The 23,928-nt window shown below is 43.9% G+C and overlaps 1 protein-coding gene across 1 annotated transcript in view; it reads right to left on the minus strand.

The window, feature by feature from the left end:
• Positions 1-23,928, minus strand: part of CAPZB (capping protein (actin filament) muscle Z-line, beta) — a 65,957-nt gene that overhangs the window by 3,359 nt on the left and 38,670 nt on the right. Inside the window, exons 5-8 of the mRNA XM_009995796.1 lie at positions 9,970-10,111; positions 8,782-8,898; positions 1,764-1,829; positions 462-538 (exon numbers count right to left, since the gene is read on the minus strand). Of these exons, the coding sequence (XP_009994098.1) occupies positions 462-538; positions 1,764-1,829; positions 8,782-8,898; positions 9,970-10,111 (402 nt within the window). The remainder of the gene's footprint in view (positions 1-461; positions 539-1,763; positions 1,830-8,781; positions 8,899-9,969; positions 10,112-23,928) is intronic.

Below are 23,928 nucleotides of genomic sequence, written 5' to 3' on the forward strand. Positions count from 1 at the left end.
CAGTAGATTTTGACCAGTTAGTGTTGAAAGAAAGACAGAATTTAAAACAGAGTCTAAATACCACAAACCATTAACGTCACAACTCAATTCTGGGATCAAATACATGGCATTAAGAATAGTAGAAAGAGAAGTCAGAATTTAAGTACAACTTTCAGAACTGTGAAGAATAAAACTCCTAATAGAAAATATAAGTTTTGCTAATGGGGTTTTTTTCTTCCTGCTGAAGGGATTAAAACATTGCTTCAAATTTCTACAATTAAAAGGTAGAAGTGCTCCCTGAACTCCACACAACAAATAATGTTTCCAAAGTGTAGCAAGGTGAATAATTAGGGAGATGAAAATACTTTGTGTAGGAAAGGGGAGATCCAGCACACAAAAGCAGATCATTGCTGGGCTGGTGACAGCACCACAGACACCCAGAGGAACACAGTGGATTCAGAGTCAGGTGGAGAGCCCCTTACCTCAGCCCATTAACGATGTCCTTTGTTTTTCCAAAATAAATCTCATTCAGTGTACTTCTGATTTTGTTTTCCATGTCCTAGAAAGAAAGTGAGAAGCCAGATCTTTAGGCATGTCAGCTGTTTCCTCTTGGCACTCACACTCCTCCATGCTCACCTTGACATACAACACTTGCCACAGCAGGATTCAGCCCAGTGTATTCTTAATTTTTCATGTCTCACAAAAGGCAGTGTGACTCTATCTGCCCTTATCAAAGAAATAAAGGCTCAGCTCTATTCCTGTCCTCTCCTCCCCATTAATTTTTCCAGGCCATGTCATGGCTCTCTGCACCACAAGAGGGCAGGGTCTGTCCATCTATCAGTTTTCCTGCGTTCAGGAGAGTGAGTTTCACCCCAACCTTCCTCTCATTTCCTGGCACTGCAGGGACTACAAAGGGGCAAGTAAGTCATCATGCACAACCAACAGGTCACCAGTTTGGTGCTCATGGGCTCCTTTGTCAGCTGCCAACTCGTTCATTACAGCTGCATGGCAAAGCAGATCTGAGAAAGATCTTGTAATTAAGCAGCATTTTTTTAATTAGGTCCTTTTCACTGGAGACAAAGACTTAGAAAAGGGATAAAAAAAGAAGTACCTGCCTTCCTGTAATTTCAAAGTTCCTTAAAACAAACAAACAAACAAAACAACAAAAAGGCAAACCAGTTTATTTAAGCTGATAATTTCCTCCTCTCCTGCCAACCTGGCTAGGAAGATGAAGGAAATCAACACCTTCATACCTGACCCTGAGAGTGCAATGAAAGAGCAAAACCCCAAAGCAACCCAGTGGTTATGACAACACTACAGCCTTCCCTCATCATGCGGAATGAATAATTTAGATACCTTAGGTCCAGCTGCCATGAAATCAAATACTAAAACCAATCTTAGTGCATTTAACAAGCACTTGATGCACCTTGAACTTTCAGTTCCAGGGACAGTTGTGTGTAACACAACCTGCCTTTAAATCATTCCACCCAGAAGTGACTATAGAAGCAAACACAGGGTAGGAAATTGTGAATTAGTTCTCAGGGAAGGAGCACTTCACTTACAGGAAGGTTATTGCAGGAAACAACAAAGTGCAGAGTGGTATTCTTGTATCTACAAATGGTTGGAAGTCATGCTAGGAGAAGCACTGAGCAATGCTCACCCTGGATACACTGTAAGTAACTTGTTCATAAAGACAAAAAGCAACAAAATCCTTAGGCCTGGGACCAGATACAGGCAAGAGAACCTGGAGCAGGCTCCAGCTGTAGTGGCTTCCCAGCACTCACCTCTACCAAGCGTCCAATATTGGCTATGTGTGGAGAGGAGTCACTCACAGTCTCATCTTTCTCCATCTAGAAAGGAAAGACACAGGAACCTTGGTAAGGTGGCAGTTTGATGGCAGGCACATGACAGCTTTCCTCACCAAAAGGAGGGATGGAAGAAGTGGGTCTCGAAATCCTGGAGTAACTATTCTTTCAACATGCCAACAGACTAGGAATCACAGACTCATAGGGGTTGGAAGGGACCTCATCAAGTCCAACGCCCCTACTGCAGCAGGAACACCTGGAGCAGATCAGACAGGAACGTGTCCAGATGGGTCTTGAAAGTCTCCAGAGAAGGAGACTCCATAACCTCTCTGGGCAGCCTGACCCAGGGCTCATGTACTGAGGAGTCCTCAGAGCTACACACAGGTTCACATGTTGATAACAGGAGCACAGTGTAATAAAAACCATGGATCCAACCAAGTCCCTGCTGTAGATCCCTGGTGTAGACACTGTCATTCCCTACCTACCAAGGGGCTGCAGGAGATCTGTGGCAGGGAACAGGGAACATGACAAGCAGCCCCAGCATGTGGATATGAAAACAAGGTTGTTGATGATGAGATGCACACAGGGATGGTGCTGTCAGCTCAGCAGCTGTGAACTCTCCCTGCACAACCAGCTGTTTCTTTTCATCTTTGTCTCAAAAGCTGCATCCGACCACACGTGGGGAGCATCCTCTCTTCCCTGGATCTCCTGGCCAGAGACATTTTCAGCTTTATTTACCTTCCCCTAGAGAGGGATTGTGCAGAGAACACAAAAACCACAACTACCTGCAAGACTGGTGATGATTTAAACTACTACATTAACAGGGCAAGAGAAACCTGACAGTCTGTTGTTCTGTTTTTTCTTTTCAGGCCAAAAAGCTGAACCAACATTTACCCAACAGAGGGGAGCAAGTACAAAGTGGTGACTATGTGGGGAAAGCAGGAGTCTAGCTTTTGCAACAGAAATGAAGAGTTGGAGCTACTGAAGTGCATAATGCTACCATGTTCCTAGTGTGGTACCTGAACAGGAGACAGGTGGGATTTTCCAAAACAAGGATCAGAAATTGGGAGCTAGTGCTGCAGAATGCAATATTTGCTTTATTTCAGCTGACATTGCCCCGTATAATGACCACCCAGAGACCATGGCTGACCAACCATGACCTGCTCTAGGGAAAAAGACTATTTTCCCCACTTCTGGAGATGACAAGTCTAGCTGGCTGCAGACAAGCTACTGAACAACAAATACCAGTCACAGGAACCTCCAACTGGTACCTGTGCTGAAGTGGCAAAACAAAACTGGGAGAAAAATGTAGTGGGAAGAAGAGTCTTCAAAGGGTTTCACTAATCCCACTGAATTCTCTTATCCATCTGTTCATATCCCTCCCTCAGGGTAGAGTTTAAAAATCTGGGCCAGCTACAGGTTTCTTCTAATAAGCCAAGTCTCTAACAGGCTTGGGGAAGCATGTAATTCAGTTGGAACCCTGAAGGCATAAGATAACCTAGAAGCGGGGAAGACAGGGAAGAAGGAGGTTTCATTTTTCCTTTAGGTTGTAGTCAGGCTGTTTACATGTAATGGAGATAGGCTGCTAGGAGAGGGGATCCCAATGCAGGAGAGGAAGAATACACATCTGAACCATGCAAATAGATGTTATGGTGAGTTTGGGAACTCTCAGCAAATTGGCCAGATCTCGGACAGCCAAGGATTTGGCAGTGGGTGACTCCACAGGCTCCCCACTGTGTCACCTCCACACCTGGAGCTCAATGGTAAGAAGCTGAATCTAAAAATAACTTCTTTTTTTTTTTTTTTAAACCAAAATGTATATTATTACATCTCCATAAAAATTGCTGCCAGAAGGAAAACATTTTTACATGCTGTAGAAGCCCAGATGTGATGAGAGGCTGTTTTAATGGAGCTCAGAGCCAGGGAGTAGCCATGTTATACAAAGAGCAGAGTTGTTGGGATCTTTAAAGGCCCCTTCCAGTGGCTGTTACTGCACGGACCTAAGCAGGAAACTCTTAAATAAAGGGGTTAATTTGCTTGGAGGGGAAATTCCAGTCTCTTAAGTTGATGTTAACAAGCAGCTCATCTTCCCACTGTCACTCCCCATCTGCTGTTGAGCTCAGCCAACAAGCAAAAGGCTCCAGAACAAGTCTAATCCACACGGCCCAGTCACTTCTTCCCTGTTGGAATGATCCAGAGATCCAGAGCTTGGCTTCCTTGCCTCATTTCTCCAACCATCTGCTGCTAGTCTGACTCAGAGGGGAACTCACTCTGCTGGGTATATTAAGCTCTCAACAGCTAGCAGGTCCCTTTGAATGTTTCCTGCATGGAATATAGCAGCTGTTTGGGCTTTCTCTACACATTTATTTGGAGAAAGAGTTAATAGGAAGAGAGAAATTTAAGCTGGATGAAGACTTTGGTTCATAGAGAAAGTATCTAAAAATACTAGGAAGATAAGAAGGGAGCTCATCCACCATTGTGCTCTGAAAAACTGACAACATCACAGCTGCTCTGGCCATGGAGCAATGTGAAAATCTCTTGAATGAAACACAAACAAGACCAACACAAGCCTAAGGCTCCCAAGCCACAGGCAGTGGGCAGACTGAAGTCTCCAGGTGGAAAATACATGGAATTACTTGGATGTTAGTGAGGCAAAATTTGGCCTTTCTCTCTCCAACATTCATTTCAAACTGTAACTAGATCAACAAAGGCCATGAGGTCCCTGGAGCTTGGACCTCTGCAGAAATCAGCTGAGAACTTCCCTCATCCTTTCATAGCCTCCATGTATCCAGATATCCTATAACCCATATTCTTTACCAAAATTGTACACTCAAATCCACAAGCAAATCTGGGGATGATCCATCAGCTCTCTGGACTAGCCTATACATGCCCAGCTCTTCTCTCCCTTTTTCTAAACCAGCTCTTACATAACTGTAAAATCCAGTAAAATCCATATTTTTCTGTGAAGAAGAAATAATTTCCCAGACAATTAGTTGTCAGTGCAGCTCTGCTGTCCTCTACACCCCAAAACATTACTCAGTTAAAGAGACAGTGACCCCAGGAAACCAGACAAGTGCTGAGGGGGGGAGTTTAAAGATCTACAACTTGAAGATCCCTCTGGTGGAAAAAACACTCCCCAACATCCCTGCTTAGCACTACAACATCTGAAAGTTGGTGGGATAGGCCTTTACATGAAAGCTCAACTTGATGAAAATATATGACCCTCCTAATTGCAGAGCACAAGCCTCAGAGGATTTACCTATGATGATAAATGGCAGAATGTATCTGCTGGTGTTTTATTGAGCACTAATATATCACAGGACACATCTTCCTGGAGAGCTCAGTTTGCAACAGACCAGTCTTCATCCAGCTCTGCAAAACCTTCCACCTTTGCCAGAGAGTATTTCAAGTATGAAAATCAACTTAGATCTGTGCTGCTTTCATCTGAAATCCCAGGCTTCACTTCCCCTACAACTTTATATCCTCCCCTTCCCACACCTCTGTATGTAAATAAACTATAAGGTTTTGAGCCAACTTCTTTCTCAGCAAACTTGCACTTCCTCACAACGTTCATCCTGGCTGAGGAAACACACACAGGTTCTTTGTGTGCAATGAGAGCTCAGAAAGGCACCTGTTAGTCTTTGCTTTTAAGGAGAGGTCTCCAGAAATCTGTCCAACCAAGTGCAGGTTTGACTATTTGCCAGAAATCAGGGAAGGCTGCATCTACTTTGCATAAAATGAAACAAGATCACACAGCTGCTCTTACCTTAAATGAAAGTGCAGCCTAATAAAGCCTCAACATCCAGCCAAGGCAACACGGTGCTGTGGGAAATGACACAAGTCATTCCAAGGCACAAAAAGTGGACAGGACCCTAATGTCTGTCAGAGAAAATATCTGCCAGAGCATCTGGCTTCAATCAGGAGGGGGATGGGAGTTACCTGCAGTCATTGGAGAAGGTGCAGGGTAATTGGAAAGCTGCTGGCATTTTTCATTTCCCTGCAAGCCTTGCTCCTTTTGTTGTAAATGGAAGGAAATGTGTCCTGTCCTTCCCTTTCAGCCGTAATGACCCCATGTCAGATGGCGTGTAACATGCTGTTCCCTCCTTCCTGACCCAACTTCCAGCCTCAGTCCTTGTGTTGGCTGATGGGAGCTACTTCCTCCATCCTGGCCTGTGGTGCTTCAACTTGGAGCTCTCTGGAGTTGCATCCAGGCTCCTCTCCAGAACAGACTATCTGGGAGAGCATCCTTGTTTAGGGAATTGTAAAAACAGGAGTTCTCTATCTGACACTGCAAGCCTCTTGGGGGCAGACCACAGCAAAGGAAAACATGGGAAAAAAATCAGCCTTCTCCTTGCAGTTCCACCAAAAAGTTCCTCTATAAAATCCCTTGGAGCCAATGCAGAGATGGCTCTCTGCACATACATGGTACCGGTATTTCTGTTTAACAACACCACCTACTGCTCAAGACTAGAACACAATCTCCACTAGGAATCTTCACTCTTCTGGAGCTCCATGTCCTTCTTATGCTGGGGGCTCCAAAACTGGACACAGCCCTTCAGCAGCTCACCATCAGGAAATGAGAGCAGTGAGCAGTTATTTCTAGATCCTTATTCTAGATCCTTCACACAACCACAGGATTCCTTAATCACCTGCCCCAAGTGCAAGCTCAGCCACGAGGAAGGGGAATCACTTTCATAAGAAGCTGCAAATGCTCCCCAAATCTTTGCACTGTGAGACATGCCCAGCTCTTGTTGGATGCCAGAGGTGGTGAATAAGGAAGGCACCACATGAGCTGTTCCTTCATACCTGCTCCTGGCCACCAAGTTAATCATTCCCATCATCACTTGAAAAATACCCAGTTTGCAGCAACGAGGCCAAACTGGTTTCAAAGCAGTGGCTCCCAACAGACCTCCCTTTCAAAGCATCTAAAGGTCCCCCTGCCACCAGCTTATAAGCCAGGATATTACAAAGCTTGTGAACAATTAAAAAGCTTCCACTGAAACACAAGGACATCTGCTATTCACGTTTTTAGGATCAAAGGTGGTCAAAGTAGCTTCAAATGTTGAGTTGACCAAAGCCAGGGGCAAAAAACAAATTCAAAATTATGGTTAGGACATCAGATTACTGACACTGTCAAGGCAAAACTTAATATACCATTCAAGAGGCAACTAAAAGCTACTTTCAGTGCCTAAGTTTGCTGCTGACTGGATAAAAAGCCTACCAAAAAGTAAAAACAAAACCTTAGGTGATGTGACAAACTGGATTTACAGCCAAGTGAAAACCTTGCACCAGCTGGACACCTCACACCTCAAAGGCAGCATCAAGATCTGTGTTCTCTGCTGTGGATTCTGACCAAGCCTCATCCCATGCAGCCTCCTATGGCATCAGCAAACAGAAAAAAATCTCCTGCCCAAAGCTAAGTTCTGAAACTCAAGTTTCCATTGTTTGTGCAGAAACAGCGAGTGCATCATTACCCCAGTGACTTTTTTATGCTTACTTACTTTGGAAGCAGGCCCCTGCTTTAATGCAGCACATCTGAATTAAATGATCTGCTGGTAAAATGATGACAGAAGCATGAATCTCCCCACCAGAGCCTAGAGTGAAAGTCAAACTAAACAAGGCCCAGCAGTTCAGGCCAAGGTGTACTGAGGACACCCATCCTCAGCAGGCTCTTGTTTTCCTTGGCTCAGCACCATAAGGCCACAGCCAGAGTCAGGCCCTTGGCCTCCACTTCACAGCTATGATTTCAAGTATTAGGAAGGTCTGTGATTAAATTTTTGTCCGGGTCACCATAACTAGGGTGTAATTACTGCAAACAGTTTTAAAGAGTATGCAGTGCTCACAAGTGGCTCTAGATGCCTCTTTCCCTCCTGCTTTTCCATCAGCTTCTTCTGTAAATCAACAACGTGGAAAGAAACATCACCTCAGTCTGGGACAAGCTCCTGTGACTGCAATACTAACACAATTTCAGGTCCTCTCTGCAATCACAGACCCTTCTTTCCTTCACCTGGCTCAAACCTGTACCAAAATATGAACTGTTTAACAGAGTCTGCATTGTCCATTGTATGGAAAGCAAGAGTCAGCCCTGGGAAGTCTCATAAAGGAGTTTCAGCTGCTGCCAATCTCTCCAGTCACTCATGACCATACAATATGCCCCCTGTCCTCCTGAGTTTATTACTCTGCTCGAGTCACTGATTTCCACAGTCCTGATCCTAAGCAACCACAATTCATTAGTATGAAGGAGGGAGTCTGCAACCTTTGGCAGGTGCCTGGGACAGAAGCACCTTCACCCGCTGAGGTCAAGTCCAGCAGGTCCTGCCTGTCAGAGACTAAGACAACAGCACGGCCTGAAGAGTCATCAGGCTGGCACCTTCCTTGTGGAAAACAGCTCTCAAGAGAAGTCAAAATAATTAACACTGGCACAAAAACCCCAAATGCTTAGAAGATTTTAGTTTTTAATTCTTCTTAAGAGTTTCTTATTTAAAAAAATACTAAAGAAGGCTACGCTAAAAGTGATGTCTTTAAGAATAGAAGAATCCTGTGTAGTCAAGACAAAATACAGGTTTGTTCAGTGTCCTCACTGTGAGAGAAATGTAACAAAAAAGACCATCTTATATTTTTATCATTCTATTGGAATTTTCCCACTAAGAAAATAGACAAATCTTTCAGATGAAAGCATCTGTCTGGGTAACACGTATGGAAGTATAAAAATGTACGAATACGAGAAGAAAAAAACTAAGACTTAAAAGCAAGTCTAAACTCCTATTGAATGTCCTCTCTTTTTTAATTGAAAGCTCTACTGCCACAAAGCAAAGTTCCAGGGGCTTCCTGGTAATTACACACTGAGGTATGAACTGTTTCACTGCACACGCAGCAGGAGAATAGATGTTTACACAACACCTTACAAAATCAACCTTTTTTGTTCCTGACTGGGGCTACTGGGTAAAGCAATAAGCAAAATTAAAAATAAATCAGCTGTGGCAGTTTACAGACATACCTGTCTGGTAAGGCTCCCTCCAAGGTTCATGGTACCAGACCCAGTTTTATTAGTCTGCAGCCATAGCATCACTGTGGAGGTCAGCTTGTAATGAGCAGTACGACCACTGGATTTCTCCTAGAAGTAGAAAGAGAACAAAAGGAGACAAAAGGTTCAAATCCCTCCACAAACTAAACCATCATAGAATCATAGATTCATAGGCATTGGAAGTGGCCTCTGAAGATCATCAAGTCCAGTCCCTCTGCTGCAGCAGGAACACCTGGGGCAGGTCACACAGGAACATGTCCAGATGGGTCTTGAAAATCCCCAGAGAAGGAGACTCCACAGCCTCTCTGGGCAGCCTGTCCCAAGGCTCTGTCACCCTCACAGCAAAGAAGTTTCTCCTTATGTTCAGGTGGAACTTCCTGTGTTGTCACTTGGTGCCATTTCCCCTCATCCTATCACAGGCACCACTGAAGAGAGACTGGCCCATTCTTGACACCTACCCTGCAGATAGTTGTAGACATTAATTGGATCCCCTCTCAGTCTTCTCCAGACTAAACAGCCCCAGGTGTCCCAGCCTTTCCTTGCATGACAGATATTCTAGTTCCTTCATCATCCTCATAGCCTCCATTGGACTCTTTCCAGTATATCCCTGTCCCTCTTGAACTGGGGAGCCCAGAACTGGACACAACACTCCAGATGTGACCCAGTAGAAGAGGAGGAGAACCCTCCTGGGCCTGCTGGTCTCAATGTTCTTAATGCATCCCAAAAGTTGTGGCTGGCTCCCCAGATCCCAGGAGCCACAGGACATGTGTAACTCCAGCCACTTTCTTAAAAACAACCCTAAGAGTGCATGCTCCCAAGCAAAACTAGTTAGAGCAATTGAACCTCCTATTACCTTGTTTTTATTACCTAATTAGTGTTTTTTATCTATAGACCTTTATGTTAGGAAAAAAAATAATAATCTCAAGATCACATGCATGGTGAGGAACATACTTTCAATTCTTCTGGGATTCTTTTTGATTACAGCCAACTTATCTCTATCCAACTTGCTCCAGGGAATTTTCAAAAATTAACAGGGGAAAGAAGTTTACAGCCCCTAACACAATATTGCATTGTTCAGAGGAACATCTGTGCTCCTTAATTGTCTGGAATTAACCGGGTTTTGTTTTCACTTAGGAACATCAGCTGCCCTAGAGGCTGTACCTGAACCTCCACCACGTGGATGGAATCCCAGCATCCCTTAATCTTCTTTGATCCATCTCCAGCTTTCTTAATGAGGATCACCCCAGCAAAACCATGATCCAGATCCCAGAGGTAGACAGAGGAGACTCCACCTTCAAAATACCTGCAGGATGCAACCAAATAGGCATGTTAAAATTAACCAGGATCCAAGCCAGAGTCAGGTATCAATACTCATCTTAAATAAGCAGAATCTCTATATCCCAGTATTATTGGTTTGAAGACTGCACATCCTCACCAGTTACATACCTGGAAACATAGCAGATTTAGTAATTTTATAATGCAGAAAATTTAATTACAAAAAACCTCTACATTTCTCCAATGGAGGATAAAAGTCTAGTGAGAAACAGAGCTAGTCAGAGACTCCTACAGTACTTGAGCAAACAGTTCCTCTGATTCCAATTAACTGTAACAGCTGGTAAGAGCACAGCTACAAAGTAGGCTTTATTTTACAGTTTGTTGGGGTTTTTTTCCTTTTCTCTTGCTATTGGGAAAGTCTGGAAGTTCTTTACAACAAAGTCCACTAATTAAGACAGAAGGGAGCAAGTAAGTAGCTTCGTGCTGCTGTCTCTTAAGTTTGTGTGAAGCTTAGTGATTTATTGCAAAGAGAGCTGAACTGAAACCAGGCCTCTTAGACATACAGGGTGTTGTTGAGGTAAATTGTTGGTTGTTATTCCAGCTTCAGACACAGTAGACATCAGAAACTAAGCTAGATTAGCTGAAACTCAGATGTCTGGTTGCCAGAAGTGCACTCTGAGAAAACTAACACAGCAATGAGATCTGCAGGGCCCCACTCCCTCTCTGTAACATGAGTGCTCTGCTCCTCCTGTGGCAGATGAGAGACACCTGAAAATAATGGTGAGCAACCCAACACTGGAGAGGAGAAAGATGCACAAGGAGCAATTTTGGCTCCTAGGAAACCAAAACCATCTTCAGTGCCAGCACAAGGGGCAATGAGCACAAACTGGAGCACAGGAAGTTTAACTTGAATATGAGAAAATACTTCTTTACTCTGAGGGTAACAGAGCCCTGGGACAGGCTGCCCAGGGGAATCTCCATCCCTGGAGACATTCCAAACCCACCTGGATGTGTTCCTGTGGGATCTGCTCTAGGGGATCCTGCTGTAGCAGGGAGTTGGACTAGATGATCTCCAGAGGTCCCTTCCAAACAACCACTATTCTATGACTGTGGGATTCTATGACTGTGAAAACCATAACCTATGTCCTCTTCCCAACTGTTTCCATCCTCAAGTTGCCAAACAACCATAAGGAATGTCATAGGAGAGGGAATATTCTTTCATGGCATGCAGCCCTCAGATCTCAATGATCACCATCTCATGCAAGGAGCTAAGGAAAGGAGAAGAGGAAACTCCAGCTGAGCAAGGAGATCAACAAGACATTTTAGCAGTCAGACACTTCTCTTTTCTGAGCACGTACAAGGACATACACAGAGCAGACAAAGCCTGAGAATTCACTGTCTGGAGGAGATCAAAAGCTCATCATCCAAAGACAAGAGGAGCTGCTGTGACTGACTTATCAACCTGGTCTAGTGGGAGGTGTTCCCTGCCCATGCAGGGGGGTTGGAAATAGATAATCTTTAAGGTCCCTTCCAAACCATTCCAGGATTTTATGACTGACATTCCCAGCAGCTAAGCTAGGAGAGAGTCACACAGATTAAAAACCCTTCCCACCTCTTCCTGCCATGAGCAGGATGATCACAGAGGTCTGCAAGTGACTGCACGTTCCGCCTCTTCTGTATGAAAGAATCACTCATCAACACCACCAGAAACTTGTTGAACCCTCCCACCTTCACACTCCCCCCCTTTCTAAAACAGAAGCCTGACAGTTAGTGGCACTGAAGGTTTGATTTATTGTGGATTTTGGACTTCGTATGTTAGCTTGAAGTATTGTGGATTCACCACCACTAGCCCATCCTTGTCTACAAGTCAGGAGAAAAGATATTGAGAAGCTAATCCAAATAACATAGGACACTTTCTACATTTTCTCTGCACTTACAGTTCAATATGTTGTTTCAAAAAGGCACTCAGCAAAACAGCCCCAATTCTTTTTAACTGCATAGACTAAGTCTCTATCAAAACCATTGCTGACCCCAGGAGGGGTGTATAGCTTCATATTAATGCACCACATCATTTTATTTTTAATGGGTGACTGTTGCTACTCATCACCAAGCTTAGTCTGGGCACTTAAGTAACCACCATACGCAGCACTGTCCTCTTATGACACTTGTCAATACACTGGTAAAAAAAGAATGCCTTTGCTCCACAAGCATGCTAAAGCCAGACTTCCAGCACGCAATTTAAACCTAACAAAACAACAAACACCCTTTTTATGTCCCCTGGGGAATTAAGAAATGGATTTTGGTTAATGGAGTTAATGAGAATTTCAGTCCTGCGTCGAACCTGAGTTCCAGTCCAAATGACCCTTCCTCTGACAACAGGGCAGTGTGAATCCAAGGCCAGGGAGAAGAAGCCACTGTCCATTTCCAGAGCAAATTTGCTTCACCAAATATGCATGTACAGAATAAGTGAATTCAACTCAAAATGAACTGGCAGCCCCTGAGAATATCACAGTGTGGACAGAGAGTTTCCCCATTACCCACTTTATGAGCTCGCAATGAACACAAAACATTAATTAAGAGAGGGACCAAAACAAGGTCTTTTGGAAATTTATTCTTACCTACTGTACTTTGATCCTAATGACATGAAACAGGAAAAAAAAAAATCATTTTTATGTGGTTCACCTTTATGAGATTTTACATAAAGGCTTTTGTGGGTATTTTAAGAATGTGCTAAAATGTTGTCTGAAACCACATAAAACCATCTGAGGAACCTCCTGCCAGAACTAACAGCGCACACATGGAAACGCTTTAACTTGCTTTTGTATATTTAATGAATTAAATATAGTATTAATATTGTTTTAAATACCAACATGCTATTTCAATAAAGTTGCTTTGCCATAGCCAGATCCAGTATCCTGAGACTCAAAACAACAATGCCAGAGACTGAGCCACCATGAATCCAAGGCATGCTGGGATATATATTAGCCAGAGCCTCCTCTGTGCCTCAGCAATATCTGACTTCAGAAATTAATTCTTCCTTCATGGAGAGAAAAATATACATCCCTGATCACTACATTAGATTTCACCTTTCCTCACACAGCAACTACAATGCACTGAAGTGGGATTTCTGAAGAGGATCTCAACCCAGAAAAGTCATGTTTGGAGAAGAGAACGTTCCTTGAAACCGGTTTTCTTCAAGAAGAATAAAGAAGTGCTACAGGTTAATTGGCTGCTACATACTAGAAAACTGGATGACAGACGCATTGGGAGGAATTTAAATCTACATTCATGAACTTGGATTTGCTGCAAGAAGGCTGGACTACCTCCAAGAAACCCCTTCACCATAGCTTAAAAAGCAGCACTTATTAAAATCCAAGCAGGAGAGGTAATCAGCTTGGAAAAGGTTCCTGAAAGGCATGAGCTGACATCTTCTCTGTTTAAGAAATGGATGGACACACCAGAGCACAGGCCAATCAAAGTCACATGCAGTAGCTGCAGAAATCACTATATAGCTCCTAGATTGAATATAATTTTTTTTCTTGCGTGTTCCTGATATCCCTGCTCATGGTAGAACCTCCTGCACAACAGTAGTCATGGAGGACAATCTGTCTTGAGAAGCTTGAGTCCTCCCCCAAAGAGGAAATCAGCTAGTTCAAATCACATCCCTGCCCTCTTTGAGGGCAGCCAGTTTTCTTCCATCACTGGTAAAATCATTTTTATAAAGGAAAATTACTAAAAATCATAAGGCCCAAGATAACAATTCCTTCTTTCTACAAAATTCACAAGAGCGCTTTGCTCAAAATCAATTCTAGTTTTAATCTCATGATCAAACACTTAAGTTTTATATCCATTACTCATCAACCACAAGACTTCTGGAAAAAGCTGTTTTATACAAAAAATGTCACACTTAAGCCTGACCTACTTTACAAAATGCAAGAATAAAAGAAAACATTTAAGCTAAGAGGGATCCGAAGCTTTATGAAGTGTTTGAAGTTTAAGCGGGTGGAGACGCAGGATGGAAACTTGTTTAAGGAACTGGAGCTGTATCCATGAAATAGAGAGAGACTGTGGCCAGAACAAAGCTGTGACTTCAAGAGGGATGGGATAGGGGAGGAAATCCCCCAAGCTTCCAGGATAGACCTCACAAAAGGAGGAGAGATGAATCACTTTGTTTTGCCACAAAAGGACAGATCAGAAAAGGCACCTTTGCTTTCCTGATAGGATTCTGCTTCTCACCAGCCTCGCAAGTGAACGTTGGACCCTATACTGAGAAAAGGAGTTTCCACTTCACAGCAATAAAAACAAGCTCTGACTTTCAGATACACTTCAGAACCAAATTCACTCAACCATAAAAACACTCCAGTATTTTCCAGTAACTGAGAACCAGACACAAAAACCAACCCTGAGTCTCTGGCTTAGGGCTCTCACAGCACTAAGCCACAAAACCCTGATGCCAAAGGACCAATACCTGGAACCTCAGGCTGGCTATGGAAACCTTCAAAAAAAGTTGCAGTGTTTCAAACTGGCTTTTTAAGAGCAGCAAAATATATTTTCTTTTCTTTTTCCCTAAAGGTTACATAGCTATTTCTTCCAGCTACAGAAGTTCAGCCTAGAACGGGAAACATCTCCATCTATTTAGATCAACAGACTTCCAAGAAACCTGGCATTTCAAAAAAACCAACCTGCCCCAAAGGAAAATATTGAGCATTCAGCTTTTTTACCAGAGTGACAATGACTAAAGTTGCAATCTGAGAAGCCAGTGTCTAACAGCAATGAAAAACATGACCTCAAGCAGACATTTCAACTGCTATTAAAGCAGATGACTGGAAAGGCAAGTGACTTGGCACAATTTGCACCGAGCCTGCACTCTGTCATTTCAAACCTGAACAAAAATAGCCAGAGAAATATGAAGGAAGTGGCAAATTTCAGCAACCACCCTCCACCAAACCCGAAACGTTGCTAAGGTGTTTGTGCAAATCCCCACAGCTCAAGTGAGGAAGGAGGGGAGGAAGGTCTGGAGGACAACACCAACAGATGTTGAACCTCAGTGGGACAGGCCAGACTCTTCCTAGTGGTGTCCAGTGACAGGACAAGGGACAATGGGCACAAACTGGAGCATGGGAGGTTTAACCTAAATATAAGAAAATACTTCTTGACTCTGAGGGTACCAGAGCCCTGGGACAGGCTGCCCAGGAAGGGTGTGGAGTCACCATCCCTGGTGACATTCCCAACCCACCTGGATGTGTTCCTGTGGGATCTGCTCTCAGGGATCCTGCTCTAGCAGGGGGTTGGACTGGATGATCTCCAGAGGTTCCATCCAACCCTCAACATTCTGGGATTCTGTGAGATCAGGTTGTCACTAAATACTTTTCTTGCCTGTGTCCTCCATACAGCTCTCTAGGTAATGAGGCTCATGAGCCTCTTCTTTAATAAGAGGGACAGGCTGGTACCAGCAACCAACCAGGATGTAACAGTTCTCCAACTACCAGGAGTACAGATGATTTACAGCTTCTCTCTCCCTAATTCTGTGGTCCCAGGAGGGCCACTGTCTAACACCTACAGAGTGTTACCTTAATACTTAGGATGCAGAAGATGAAATGTTTGTGTACACAAGAGCAGCTGTTTTTCACCACAGTTTATGAACACAGCCCTAAGGATGCTTATGGACTCCGTACAGGTATTTTACAGAAATTCTTTCCAGCCTCCACAGGTGCAAAAATCCCTCGAGCAAACATACCAATCTGGTTAGGTATGTGTAACTTCAATGCCAGTTGTACTTAAAAGCACACATCTGCAGCACTGTGGGATGACTCAAACTGTGAAGCAGAGTTGTGAAGTGCAAGAACTCTGCAAAGGAAGGAAAACCATACCCAAACAATGGGATCCTGAAGGCTAAAAATCTCCCAGAACCTCCCATTTTGGGATTTCATTCTTTGAAAAAAACCAAAACCTACCCATATTGCTCACATTTTCCTTACCATCCAATTGCTCTTGGCAGATGGAATCTAATGACCAAATCCCTTTTGAGAAGTCACCTGGAAACAGTTCCATTAGCCACCTAATAAGCAAGACAATGGGTCACTTTGTAACACTTCCAAAGGAGTAACCGGTTCATTAACTGCCAGGAAGCTAGGAGTGTTTACAAATCCTTCACCCGGGCAAAGACAGCCCCCTGCTTCACCCACAGACAGTCTGAAAGGTTTTACTCTGCCAGCTCTAATTCTAACACCAGCAGGAGGGTGAAAAGACAGCAGCAGCTTTCTGTGTCATGGATTAGTCTGCCAAAGACTACAGATCTGGTTTGATGTGCTCCTTTCTTCAAACAGGCACGTATCAGATATGCTATAAAATGATTATTGTTTGTTAAGTTTCTCCCTCTTCAATTTTCCAGTGTTAAAACACCATATATTTCTGAGGTAAATGTCTGTAAGTGCAGGCCATGTGTTGATAGAGATCATCATCATCAGAGAATCATGGAATGGTTTGGGTTGGAAGGAACCTGAAGGGTCATCTAGTTTCAACCCCCTGCATGGGCAGGGACACCTCCCACCAGACCAGGTTGCTCCAAGCCCCATCCAACCTGCCCTTCAACACTGCCAGGGATGGGGCAGCCACAGCTTCCCTGGGCAGCCTGAGCCAGGGTCTCACACCCTCACAGGGAAGAATTTCTTCCTCATGTCCAACCTAAATCTCCTGTTCCAACTTAAAACCATTACCCCTTGTGCCATCTCTCTCTGCCCTTGTCCTCAGCTTTCCTGGAGCCCCTTCAGGCACTGGAAGGTGCTCTAAGGTCTCCCTGGAGCCTTCTCTTCTCCAGGCTGAACACCCCCAACTCTCTCAGCCTACAATCAGTTAAAAAATCAGAGATCATAATGAGGTGACATTTAAAAATTTCATCTTACTCCATTTTTGAAAGTATGTAAGTAATTTCTCACCAAGGGTTTAAATCCTTCAGGGAGTGGTGTTTGAGGACAGTGCTGCACCATCAGCACTGACCTCCTAATCCAAGCCTTCCCTCTCCAGTGTTCAGAATTTATGTAATCACAGAGAACCTTGGGACCCAAGGGAAAAACTCCTCCTCTGCTGAATATCTCAGATTCAGAAGATAAGAATGCAGGCTGTACAGAGCTGCTCCAAAATTAAGCACCCAAAGAAAAATCAGCTAAAAATGAACTGATTCCATAGCATGACAGGATGCTTATTTTTTTCCTTGCTCCTTCTAAATCTGCTCTAATCTGTGTAATATATATAAACAACTTCAATATTGATTCTATTTTGAGTTCTGAACTGCCCAGGGGCGAGTTAAAGAAGGGACCCCAACATGCTGTGTTTACTCTTCCATCTAAAACTTGGGTAAACAGCATGGTTTTCATTTGAAAAGCACATGAACATTAAAGCATCCTGGCAGTTTCAGGTCTGTCTTAGGAGACTTCATCTTGTACTTATCAGTCTAACCCGGAGGCAAGAATCTCACAGATGACATAATCCTGATGTCACACCCTATTGTGCAAAACCCCAGCCAGGAGTGAGATGGAAAGTCAAGTTTCCTTAGTGCTAAGATGCATAACAAATGCATCTGGATTCAATCTGCGGGGCCCTTGCTGTGCAAACCACAGTAACCATCATGCCCAAGAGAAAGGCAGCACAAAGGGCTAGGAGCCATTAATGAGGAGCAGAGAGCTAATGGCAATAAAGGCACTTCAAAGCTTGCCATGGGGTTTGAGTTTAGGCAAACTGGGTTTACATCTAAACACAGGCAGAAAGCTCCTACAAAGAGCTCACAGCTGCCTAACCACTTTGGGAGCTGAAAGTTGCACTGCAGGCAGGGAAGCTCAGGGACTGCCCCTCTGTGCACACCTCCAGGCAGCAGCACCAGCAGGCTCCGCAAAACCAAAGGCACTAATGACATCTCTTACATTTGGAGCACTTTCTTTCTTTATTTACTGGGTGGAATGGGCACTGCTCCAAGCACAAAATCAATCAAATTTTGTCTATCAGATAAATACAGCACTTGCTACAAAACTAGCAATGTATTTTCAAAATTGGAGAGGGATGAACTTCACTGGGAGGACCTCATGGTCTAGCAGGCCTGGGAAAGGGATGCCTGCAGGAAAGCTGGGGAGGGACTTCGGATAAGGGCAGGGAGTGAGAGGACAAGGGGTGATGGATTAAAACTGGAAGAGGGGAGATTTAGATTGGACATTAGGAAGAAATTCTTCCCTGTGAGGGTGGTGAGACCCTGGCCCAGGTTGCCCAGGGAAGCTGTGGTCGCCCCATCCCTGGCAGTGTTGAAGGGCAGGTTGGATGGAGCTTGGAGCAACCTGCGCTGGTGGGAGGTGTCCCTGCCCATGCACGGGGGGTTGGGACTGGATGACCTTTAAGGTCCCTTCCAACCCAAATCAGTCTGTGATTCTATGATTCTATGTAGCAGACCAGGGAAAGGGATATAGCAAAGGCAGGGAAGGAAAAGCTACATGACAAACTAGAGCAGCACTTTGAAAGAGTTTAAGTCTAAGGGCAGCACTAATACAAGTTTGCATTTTTTTCTTATCCAGAAGAGAGGAAGAAGGCTAGTATCAGAGATGGGTCAAGCACACAATCCAAAATAAACTAAGAAAAAAAGAGGTAAAATTAGCTAAAAAGGGGCCATCTATTCAGCAGCTTGCAGGACATTGGAACATACTTTGTAGTAGAGATGATGGCACCGAGAGCTCAATAGCAAAGAGCCACAGAGTCAAAATGGGACATCCCTGAAGTTAAGCAAACCAAGGCTGTTCAATGAGATTGAACACACTGATTAAAAAAAATTCAGCCCTGAGCACTCTAAAAGTTAAGGGTAACCTTGTCTGGCTCTGGGAATTCTCCACTGCCCAGCAGCCTCTTCAGACTCTCTAGTACATACATACAGAAATTTCTGCAGCCTTTGCTCCTCCACCTGAAAAGAGAAGCTGCTGATGTTTGGTTAAGGCTGCAAATGCTTGGTTGGCAGGGGTGCCATCCCCAGCACTGCCAACACCATCCAAAATGGGAGTGAACAACTCCAATTAAGACTGGATTCCAACCCAAAATTCAATAATAAGAGGATTACACACAATGAAGATATTTTAGAGGTCAATCCCCTCCCAGACTTCCTTCCGCTCCTACCAAATTCCTTCTCCAGAGCTCTAATATAACAAATAGAAAATGGAACAACATGAAAACATGGGTAAAAACAGAAGTTCAAAAGGCTTCATGGCTTAGTCTGTTGAGGGAATTAAAAGCCTTAATTAATAAAAACATTTCCAGGAGCAGAAAGATTAAAAGGCATATTTTATATTATTTTTTCTAAGCTGTTCAAAATCAAAAGTATCAAGAAATCCAACTTAACCCCCCCCAAAAAAGCTAAGGAACAGCTTTCTAAAGGTATGTCAGGTCACTGAACCACTCCAAAGTCGCCAGAACTCATCTTGTTTTTAGAAATACTCAGATGAGCAGCATCCTTCCCCAGGGAGGTCTATTGAATCACTTCAGCAACTATTTCTTCCAGACAACAAAGGGCGATTAGATGACTTAATTAAAGCACTGATTATCTCCAACAGAACAGGGAATCTAAAAGAGAGAGATATATCCAGATGCCCTGCTCCTCATTATGCTTTTATTTCAATCAATTGCACACACACACACGTCAAGCAAAGGGCCATAAATTACAACCATGTGGTTAACAAAATGATCTTCATGATATTGGGTGTGGAGAACCAAGACTCTCACTGAATGGTGTAAGATATTAAGATATTACATCCGGGAATAATTACCTACTGAACAAAAACATAGCAGGGCATTAGCTTCAGGCAGTGTCTTGAGTTCAACCTGGCAGCAGGAGATCAAAATTCAACAGTTGTTTTTTAGGAAAGTGGCAAGTATTTTGGTAAAACAGATAACCAAGAAATACGCTGCTTGTTGAATGTAGATTAAAACCCTGTATAATTCCTCTTTAACCCAAAGAGTTGCCACCAAAAATAAAAGGTGGGCAACCCAAGAGATACCTGAACATAGTTTGCATTAAAATAGATATTTAGAAGAACTCAGCACTGGAATGAAGATTCAGCAATTTTTTTCCTCTCAAACTTTCACAGTTTATACTACAACACTTTTCCAAACTTATTTCCACGGCCCGTTCTCACTTGGTGTCCTGACAAAGAAGCTTTTTGGAGACAAAATTCAAGTTTAAGACTAGTCACCAGGGAGTAAATCTGCCTGAATTATTTCACACAAATTGTTAACCAACAGATAAGAGGCTATTTCCCTCAAAACACCCACATCAGTAGGTGCCAACTCCTTGGGAAATGGTGGATGACTCACTAAATGTAGGTGTGTACCCACCACACCTGATTAGAAGAGAAACCTAGAACGGAAGGGTATGTGGGCCAAATGGGACTGACACAAGGAAGAACTGAAGCTATCTGAATTCTTAGGAGACACCTGAGATAAGAAGGATACCACAGAGCTCATGGAGAGAGTCCAGAGGAGGCCAGAGAGATGATCCAAGGGCTGGAGCAGCTCTGCTCTGGAGACAGGCTGGGAGAGTTGGGGTGTTCAGCCTGGAGAAGAGAAGGCTCCAGGGAGACCTTAGAGCACCTTCCAGTGCCTGAAGGGGCTCCAGGAAAGCTGGGGAGGGACTTTTGGACAAGGGCAGGGAGGGATGGGATGAGAAGGAATGGATTAAAATTGGAAGAGGGGAGACTGAGGTTGGACATTAGAAAGAAATTCTTTGCTGTGAGGGTGGTGAGACCCTGGCCCAGGTTGCTCAGGGAAGCTGTGGCTGCCCCATCCCTGGCAGTGTTGAAGGGCAGGTTGGATGGAGCTTGGAGCAACCTGATCTGGTGGGAGGTGTCCCTGCCCATGTAGGGGGTTGGATCTTTAAGGTCCTTTCCAACCAGACCAGTCTGTGATGAGATGAACTCTGATATGTTAACACTTAGTATGGGTAAAAGTGAAAACAGAGGTAACCCAGAGGGAACCTGGGCTGTCCTCTGTGAGCAGAGAGGGAACCCCACATATCCTCACAACTACTTATTTTTCTACAGAAAGGAAACATGTATTCCCCTTCCACTCCCCACTGGAGCCACCAGTATCAGATATATTTTTAAAGCTGGGGAGTGAAATAAGCTCCATGCAGAGCAACATCGCAGAAACAAGAGCTTACAAGGTATTCAGACACGCAACATCTTTCTGCAACGTGCAGCCCATACTGGCTAGATGATTCCAAGCACAGGACCCAGCAGTTTAGCCCAGCAAGGCTGGAAACAAAGCCACAAACTGCTTTGAATAAACCTACCAGGAACCCTCATTATAGGAATAAAATCTTTAACAGACCAGGAAATTCAAGCACACTGGGGGCTGCTGTTCTCTGTGAATGACTGCTAACATAAGATTATTTTTGTATTAACTGTTACTTCTCTACCATGAGACAGCACAGCTATGGTTAGAGGTGTAGTTCAAAAACATTCTCTACCCTGTAGAGAGCAGAACAGAACAGCCTCTTGAGGAACTGCAGTGTGAGAACCTGATGTGGCAGATCAGAGGCTTCTCCCAGCATCATTTTCATCCTCTTCATGTGCAGTGCAAAGCTGAAAGCCCAACAGTGCAACAGCCACTGACCTTCAACTCACATTTTTAAAAGAAGGATATGTGCTGTGAAGTATCAACTAGATTTGTGTCACCCACCTGTTTGCCTGTTGGGACAGACAAACCCATCAGAAGGGACAGAGACAATCTAAGTCTCTGCAGGTCAATTCAAGAAACATTTTTTGCACCTTGCCTACAAAATTAACGTGGTTACTGGAGGGGGGACCAGTTATAATCTTCACAAGTAACAGAAACAACAATTATCACAGGAGATCCAGTTCTGAGGCCTGCCAGCAAATTAAGTAGTAATTTTGATTAATCAACTCTTTCAAACAAACCTGAAGTATTTCACAATGCTGGAAAACCTTGGTTGTTACTGGCTCTGGAATTGGAAACAACTCTGATAACTTTGTCCCAGAACCAAAGCATTCCTTCCCAGTGCTCCAAGCTGCCAAACCAGAAGACCAGTGACACCTCTAATGGACACCACACTGCCCAAACCTAATGCTGGGCTTTACAGTGGGTAACCAGGATTCATTTCCAGCTCTAGCAGACCATGGAAATTCCAGCACTGCAACTGTCATCTTGTTCCCACTACCACTTTCCCCATATTCCAGACTCCCACAGGGCAGCAGCAGCTGGGATGCTGGCAATTGTTACAGTCATTCCCAACCTGACCTCTAGGCAACACCAACAGTGAGAAAAGCTGGCACTTGTTACCCCCACCTCATTTCCCTGCCTCCCATCTCCAAGTAAAATTTAAGCTTCTGCTGCCAAAATACCAAATAAAATAATACTGTTAAAGGAATTTCAGGGTCCAACTACTAGAACAAAAGCCTGTTTCTATTCAAATCTCCAGTGTAGATCAAGCACAAATCATCTCCAATTTCAAGCATGAGGAACTCTTCAAATGGGCAGGTGGAGCTCCCTAACCTTGCCAGTTCTTTCCAAAACTGCCACCATTTTTACACCACACAGCCAAACATAAGCCACCCTTCTCCTCCTTCTCTGACACATTTTTGAGATGGCAACATGCACCAAAGTGTCCTGTGCTGACAGGTGAGCTTATTTAGTCATGACAAGCCATGATGCTTCTATCATTGCTGGTTGATGACACAAGCATTGAAGCCTCTGTGAGGAATCCCTCCCCATCTCCTCTAACAACGTATTGTCTAGAAAACCTGGACTGACAAACTGAAAGATGAAATTTGATAGAATCTCACCTTTTACTTCTATGAAATATATTAAGGCTACTTTTTTACCACATGCTGGACAGGGTCCAGCAGGTTCACCCAAGTCTGTGAGAAACCTGGATCACACTTTCCTTCCTGCAAATCACAGAATCATAAAATGGTTTGGGTTGGAAGGGACCTTCAAGATCATCTAGACCCAACCCCCCACATGGGCAGGGCCCCCTCCCACCACACCAGGTTGCTCCAAGCCCCATCCAACCTGCCCTTCAACACTTCCAGGGATGGGGCAGCCACAGCTTCTCTGGGCAACCTGGGCCAGTGTCAAATCACAGAATAGACCTTTAAGATCATCCAGCCCAACCATAACCCAACTCTACCAACCCTTAAACCAACCCTAACAAGTCTAGTACTTAAACTATGTCCCTCAGGACCACATCTACACATCTAGCAAGAAAAGTAACTTTCTACCAGCTTTAGTTAGCACTGTAATAGCATGATGAATGACAACAAAGGTTGTGTTTTAGCTCCATTTTTGGGTGACTTGAAGAAGCAATGAGGCCTGTTCACCTTATATGTGGTTATTAGAGATGTCCAACATGAAAACATCCCATTACTGGATAAAGCTCTAAGTTCATTTTGCTCTGCAACACACACTTGCTTTTTAGATTTAGCAGTACTATTTCCATCCCATCACTGCTTAGGAGACCACAGCCTAGAAAGAAGACAGCTAAACATGATCACATCTCAAGACCTTGGATATGAAGGCAATGCAAGAACAGAGCAGTCCTACCTTTTAGAGAAACTCTTCAACTGACGAGTCACCCAGACAGTTTCCTGTTGCTGCTTCAAAAAAAGACACTGCCTAATCTACCTTACACACCCATTAATTCCTCTGCTTTACACCTCTTTTAATGAGACAGAGACTAAAACAAGCATCACAAAAGGGCCCTTGCAGCTGCAGTACCTCAATCTCCACACAACTGCTGCACTTCACTACATCAGAGCCTGTCATTTTACTGGAAGACATGAAAGTTGCTGCTATATATAT

The sequence above is a fragment of the Chaetura pelagica genome, unplaced genomic scaffold, assembly GCF_000747805.2.
Source record: "Chaetura pelagica isolate M959 unplaced genomic scaffold, ChaPel_1.0 scaffold234, whole genome shotgun sequence".
NCBI classification, from domain to species: Eukaryota; Metazoa; Chordata; class Aves; order Apodiformes; family Apodidae; genus Chaetura; species Chaetura pelagica.